This window comes from Sinocyclocheilus grahami, unplaced genomic scaffold (genome assembly GCF_001515645.1).
Source record: "Sinocyclocheilus grahami isolate Dianchi unplaced genomic scaffold, SAMN03320097.WGS_v1.1 scaffold4257.1, whole genome shotgun sequence".
Classification (NCBI taxonomy): Eukaryota; Metazoa; Chordata; class Actinopteri; order Cypriniformes; family Cyprinidae; genus Sinocyclocheilus; species Sinocyclocheilus grahami.
Genome location: NW_015509230.1, coordinates 6,898 through 14,521, shown reverse-complemented (window position 1 = coordinate 14,521; position 7,624 = coordinate 6,898). Strand labels below are relative to the sequence as shown.

Sequence of the window (7,624 nt, the reverse complement as noted above, 5' to 3'; positions counted from 1 at the left end):
GCTGATTTGGTTCTCAAGAAACATTTCATATTATTGTCATAATTTTTTTTTGATTAATAGAAAGTTGTAAGGATCACTATTTACAGAAATCTTTTGTAAAAAATTTATATGTCTTTACTGTCACTTTTGAAGAATTAAATGCATCCTTGCTGAATAAAATGATTAATTTCTTTAAAAACTGACCCTAAATATTTGAACAGCATTGTAAATACCCTGTTTAACCTAAAACCCATTCAAATTAGTCTTATGTTGACTTGTATAATGTATTTATATCAGTGAACCAAAAAGTCAGAATTGTATTTTTGACATAAAATCAACATACGTTGACACTCGTATGCAATAGAAATAAGTCTCATGGAAGACTGATCAAAAATGTTATGTAGATCAGACAAGTGGTTGCAAAATAACACCTGAATGAAAGAAAAACGTGAGAGAAGGTGAAAAAAAAGATGAGCTGAAGCACACGGAGTCAGTGTGACGGCACTTGTGTTAGCTTCATGACTTACTGGCCAAAACAAGCACATCATGTCTCTCCCTACTTTCTGCAGTTTTAAGAAAAGACTCCACATCTCTCTCTGCATCTTGATTGAGTCCTTGCTAAGCAGTGCTATTCCTGTCAGCAACACTGACAAACAGAGCAGCACAAGCTGGGAAAGCCACTAGGGAGAAACGACAAGAGCGGACTCGTAACACTGTTGACAAACCAGAACAAAACCAGGGTCACAATAAACAAAGCAGAAATAAGACATACAGCTGAATAGATATTAGGCCTGTCAGTTGAAATGTAATAGAATTAATTACAATATGTTGATTAATTAATCAAATTCATCTCAGTTACTCACAAGACAATATTTGCAGTAGAAAACCCCCAATGTTGGGATCAGGTGGCATAATTAATTGTGTTAAATTTTTCATTAATATGCACTACTGTTCAAAAGTTTGGGGACAGCAAGATTTTATTTATTTTTAAATGTGCTAAAACATTAGTCACATTTAAATGCAGACTCAAAACTCATCTGTTTAGCTGTGCATTTATTGAATGAGCACTGTGCGATGTCCGAACTGATTGCACTGTATTATATGTATAATAGTTTTCTTAAATTCATTTTAAACCTCTTAAATCAATTTAAAAAAAAATAAAAAATTTCAAAGTTTTTAAATTCCTTGTTTTATTGTTGTGATTATTGTTTTTATTTTATTTTATGTAAAGCACTTTGAATTACCATTGTGTATGAAATGTGCTATACAAATAAACTTGCCTTGCCTTGCCTTATTTTATCAACAAAGAATTTAATATCTTCATTCAATAAGGACACATTAAATTGATCAGTGACAGTAAATATATTGTTATAAAAAATGCAGTTTAAAAAAAAAAAAAACTTTCTATTCATCAAAGAATCCTGCAAAAAACGTATCATGATTTCCACAGAAATAATATAAGCAATGACTGTCTTTAGCATAGGTAAAAAAAAAATCTTGAATACCAAATCAGCATATCAGAATGATTTCTGAAGGATCATGTGACACTGAAGACTGGGGTAATGGCTGCAGAAAATTCAGCTTTGCCATCACAGGAATAAAATACATTTTAGAAAACAGTTATTTGAAATGGTTATAGTATTTCACAATATTGCTGTTTTTGTATTTTACATCAAATAAATGCAGCCTTGGTGAGCATAAGAAGAAACTTCTTTCAAAAACATTGACCCCAAACATTTGAACTGTAGTGCGTCAGATTTTTAAAAAACTAATTTAATTAAATTACAATAATAAACTGACAGCCCTGATAGAAATACATTTATGCCTGAGGTTTAAAAGTCAATTAACCAGGTGCATTGTCATGCATTCAAAATGCAGAAAATAAACTAAATGCAAACTCATCAAACTTCAAACGTCCTGGCATTTTGGCTTTTACTTCCGTTTGTGAGCATCTCATTTGACAGGGAAATCTTGCATCAGAGAGAGTGTTTCTTCCATTTTGAGATCTATTCACTCCTTCTGACATCCCTAACTCTGAAAATGACCACCTCTGTATCTGTATAGATGTCAATGATGCATGTGCTAACACTCGCTGCTCCTGTAATCTGACTCCAATCTAGTGTGAAACTGTGTAAAATGCCCAAATCTCAAGAACATGTGCTCTCACATTCATGAAATGTTGCCAACAGGCTCAAAACCCAAACTCTTTTTGAATTATTAATGAACTAGCAAAGAAGTTTTGAAAATGCTCTGACTATTAGTACTTTGATAATAAAATGATTGTTATTTAAATCAGGTGCAATTAGGCAAAAACAAAAAATCTGTAAACGTCTGCATTTGAGCAATAATATCACATTGATTTTGTACAAATGTGCATTTCTTTGCTGAGAAAGTCTTTGGACAGTGTTCTTAAGTCTCTTACTTCTCCTTTAAAACAAAACAATATAACCAAATTGAGTCTTGCGTGTTCTTGACTGAATATCATCTTGTGATTTTTACACTTCGAGGTCCACAGTCTAGGTGTCTTTAGCTACATTTGATGTCTATTCAATTCAAAGTAAATTCGGCCAAACTCAGAAATATTTTCAAGAATATATTTTCATGAGATGATTCTCAAAGTTCTCAAAGAGAAACCATGAAGAACTTCAAAAGACATGTTTCTTTTGGCTCTTATACAAAATGTAAGCCTCCATACCACAAGGGTGCGATATAGTAGTGATGCGAGATCGTGCTACACTGAGCTCTCATCTGGCTGGATGTCCAACTGTGTGTGTTTCCTCTTTTCTAGAATCCTGTTGAGCTCCTCGGTGAAGGAGTGGTAAAGCGGAGACATAATTTCCGTGTCCGTCTGGCTCAGGAGCACATAGCTATTCCTGTTCATCTTTCTTAGCACACTGGGCAATGTGGCCGACAGTCCGTTGGCATACTCCGATGCAGGCAGGGGCGGAGGCAGAGGAAGTGGCGGCGCAGGCGGAGGTTCCTTGCTAGGCGTGGTCTGGATGTCCGCTGGAACGATCTGTAGAAACTCTCCGTCTCTTGACATCGCTCTGCTACGCCCCTCCGTTCTGCCATTGCAGTGACTGGAGATGGTTTTAAGCTCAAAGAGCGAGCTCCTCTTTCTTTCGGCTGCCGTGGTTACAGACAGAGCTTGCTGGGAGTACTTTCTGGCATTGGGAGAGTTGCGTGCACAGAAGCTAACGTACAGGAGGACCACCATTAGAACCAGACAAAGCCCGCCAAGAACAGCCACCAGAGAGATATACATAGCCTCCATGTGCCTGTAGTTTTGGAACTCTGGTCTAGAAGGCAACAGGCCCGGTGGGGGCGACAGAAGCTGCTCGACAGGACCGCTGGAAGGACTCGGAGTTGGTGCGGTTGTGGTGGTGAAGAAACTTTCAGGTAAAGCCGTTGGGCTTCCCGAGAGATGTGATGCAGGAGGTGGAACAGGTTGGACCCGTACCACGTAGCTGCGAACGGGAACCCAGACACCGTTCTCTACTGCGTAACAGCGGTAGTGTCCACTTTGCTGGTTCTGAGTTCCAATGATGAGGAGGCCATCAGTGCCGGTGCGGTAGCCGAAGTCTACGCCGTAACCTTGCAGCTGCTGACCGTTCAGCGTCCAGTGAGGGGTGGCCAGGTTAGAACGAATCTCACACTGTAACAGAACATCATCTCCTGCCATCACTGCACGTGTCCGGTGCATGACAAAACCTGGCAAAATGTGAGACATTATTAGTCTACACTTAAAAGTCACCTGACTAGGCTGCTCAGAAATTATTCACATGCAAACACACCATCACTTGTAATATTAGTACAGCCTCTGCTTCCCATCTGGATGTCCTGGACGAGACTGTATCTACAAGACACAGAGTTGCACTTATTAATGCCATTAATCGAAGCATGCAGAACATACTGTGAATTTATTTTGGACACTGGGCCTGAAAATTAACACCAAGAGACCAATAAAAGTAAAAATTGGCTTTAGCAAGAAAATAAGTCACTTTACTCACCAGCTGGCTGGTAGCTTTATTAGGAATGTTAACATTAGATGGTTTAAATCACATTGTAAGAACAATAGCCTGACTCTCACTGATGCACATCTTCTAACAACTTTTATCTCATTGGAAAGTTTACCATCAGAGGTTTATTTAAGATACCTAAAGTTGTTAATTTCTCAATATTCCTCATTTGTGTATTTTCATTTAAGACAGGCTCATAATTGTGGTGACGCAATGAACTCCACTATTTATCATAAATATGCAAAAACAACTAAATCCATTGTCTTAAGAACTAATTAAAAAAAATAATAATAATAATGCAAGTTTCATATAAAATAAATATTTATTATATATCATGAAAAACTACAAAAATAAAAATATTTATATAAATCATATACAATTTAAATATTTTAAAAAATTTTACAAATGCGCTGATATTAAAATTCAGAAAATTCTAACTAACCAAATAAATAAATAAAGAACTACATACAAAAATAATCATGCAAAATAAAACTAAAAACATCACTACAACTAAAATAAAAAATGTTGTATGCTAGTTAATTTAGGCACTGCGACATTACAGCATAAAATATATCCAATAAAGACAATTGCTTTTTTGAAATCTGCTATAGAAAAATATATACTGTTTGAATCAAAATTTTAAAATAAGCAAAGATCATATATCCAATATCAGCCAGTAAAAATTCAATATTGGTCTCTGATATGATGACATTATATTGTGCATCCCTAGTAATTTTTCTTAAATCATCTGCCACTGACACAAAAAATTATTTTTGGACTATGGTGACATACATAGTACATATGTGAAAACTGTTATTAAAAACACCAGATACCTGCATTTACCTGTTAGCGTAAGCTGCTATTTCAGCACATGCTCTACCATCCCAGCCGCAGAGTGGATCTCGTGCAAACACACAGTCATAACAGGAGGTGTAGCGCTCACAGGATGACAGGGGTACTTGCACCACTCCGGTGGAGGCGCTCACATAGATACTGTTCTGTTGAACAAAAGTGCACATCCTAACTTTTGGAGGATCCAAAAGCGTTTGTACTATATGCTTGGATTTTATGCTGGTTTTTAATGGGTGCTAGGTGTATCATGTACCTGCTTTTGTGATATCACCATGTTATTGATTGGTTGTTTCTTCTTGAACAGCTGAAGCTCCTCAATGATGTGAACACGGTTTCTGATCTTTACAGCCCTGTGTAACCAGCCCTCATCTGGAGAGAAGCACACAAACCAAGTTTCAAAGTATGAACCCAAATATACACTACCGTTCAAAAAGTTTGTGGTCAGTAAGATTTTTTTTTAAATAAATGAATAATTTTATTCAGCAAGCATGTATTAAATTAAAGAAAAAGACATTACTAATTTTACAAAACATATCTTTTGAACTTTCTATTCATCAAATTATTCTTTAAAAATGTATCACAGTTTCCATAAAAATATTAAGCACCACAACTGTTTTCAACATTGATAATAATAAGAAATGTTTCTTGAGCAGCAAATCAGCATATAACAATGATTTCTGAAGGATCATGTAACACTGAAGACTGGAGTAATGGCTGCTGAAAGTTCAGCTTTTGCATCACAGGAATACATTTCATTTTACAATATATTAAAATAGATTTTTTAATATTTTAATTGTAATAATATTTCACAATATTACTGTTTTTATTGTATTTATGTTCAAACAAATGGAGCCTTGGTGAGCATAAGAGACTTCTTCTTAACATTAAAAAAATCTTACCAACCCCAAACTGTTATAATCTTAATATTACAATAAAATAATCTATCAAAATTACCATTTAATCTCAATATTAAAATAATAACTAGCAATGGAAATAGACTCCTCTTACCTGTTCCAATGAAGAGCATGTCATAGACATGTCCATCCAAACCCACAACCTGTTTTACGGCGATCTTGGTGTAGTCCGCGCTCCTCTGGAGCAACACAGGACGTCCTCCCACTGGCTGGATCTGTCTGGACATTAAAGCATGTGTCCGGGCGAAATTCAATACGTTGTCAGGGAGATCCCGGGAGGAATTTATGAGCTGGGCACGATGCTGATCAGTTATACACTAAAGAGAAACAAGGCCACTGTTATGTAACATTCCTGAGAAGAGTGAAAATAGAAACAATGCAAGACTCCAATACAAGTCCCAAAGAGCTGTCCTATTATAACAGATATTATGAGATTATTTTGCATCTCACCAAACCAGGCCTCGGTTCTGGAACTTTCCCAGTGTACTCCCTCCATTTGGTGTCCTGTAGTTCCATGTAAGGCCCATCAAAAGCTGTCTGGACATCTCTGAGGGAATACTGACACACTGCAGACATCTTAACATTTCTCCTGGCAGTGAGAAAGAGAATGAAAAAGGGGGAGAGATTAAAGGAATTTTCCTGCTTTAATACATCCTTAGCATAAAAATGTTTTGATTCGTTCCCTTAAAGGGATAGTTCATTTTTAAATATAACTCCGATTGTATTCATCTGAAAGAAGAAAGTCATATACACCTAGGATGGCTTGAGGGTGAGTAAATCGTGGGGTAATTTTCATTTTTGGGTGAACTATCCCTTTAATTTGTACAAAAAATCAAAAATCATATTTACAGCCATACAATTACAATACAATGGGGCAAGAAGGCATTTCAAAGGATTAAAAGCAGAAATGTGAAGCTCATATTTTTATTAAAGTGCTTATATTATCCCTGAATAATGAAATTATAGTCAGAAAAAATATGTTTAAAAAATCGTTCTGTATTTATCTTTATGTATCACATTTTATAAAATCAAGTTTTTGCAGTAATTTATTGATCACATCATGTTGCTGAATTTTTGTAAATGTATTTTCCACTGCATTTATAATAATAAGGAACACTTTAATTTTCCTTAAATCAGGTTATAAATACATAATTTTATGGTACTGTTAAATTTGATCAGTGTCGTGACTAGAATTTCAAAACATTGTGTATTTTAACATTTATACACTTCCATTGTACACACATTACCGTATGCACAATTGTTTTAGGTCAATTGTTGTCTGTTGTAAATCAACAGCATTTGACAGATTCTGTCAATATAAATTTGAACTGAACCCAGTATATTTCTTTAATAATACTACTGTATATAAACACTAAGTCTGTTATCCTGAGTGCCAGTGACACCACTGTGGAATTGCAAACATTGCTGAAAGACCAAATTTCTGCATGCTGTTGGGCAAATTTTGTGAATTGTTTACTAATTCATTTGTGTGTGATGGATGAAGAAGAAATCAACTTGTCATATTTCAAGCAGTGTTTTCTAAACTTACAAATGACAGTCCCTGAACCGGTATCCTTATAGAGAAAGACAGAGCTTATAAAGCACACAAGCACAGAAACAAACCCACTGCATTTTTTTCATCTGTGGGACATAACACTAGAAAGCCTCAAAATGAAATACTAATGTTATTACTCCCTTCAGGCCGTTAAAAGGGTTTGCCACTCAGTGCTCTGTCCTGTTTACTACCTGGAAATGGGTTTAATGGGAGAACGTGGTCCCCAACTAGTCTGTAGACATTTAATGGACAATTTAATGTAGCATGACTCTGCATACTCTCTCTCTCTCTCTCTCTCTCTCTCT

General features: G+C 35.8%; 1 protein-coding gene across 1 annotated transcript; it reads right to left on the bottom strand.

Moving 5' to 3' along the window:
• Positions 1–1,715: 1,715 nt before the first annotated feature.
• On the bottom strand, positions 1,716–6,439 carry LOC107576737 (semaphorin-4G-like; the record flags this gene model as incomplete). Its single annotated transcript, XM_016262872.1, has 6 exons — positions 1,716–3,690; positions 3,774–3,835; positions 4,842–4,996; positions 5,104–5,219; positions 5,859–6,081; positions 6,215–6,439. Coding segments are annotated over 6 exons (1,761 nt in total), but the record flags the coding sequence as incomplete, so codon positions are not given.
• Between the last annotated feature and the right edge of the window lie 1,185 nt (positions 6,440–7,624).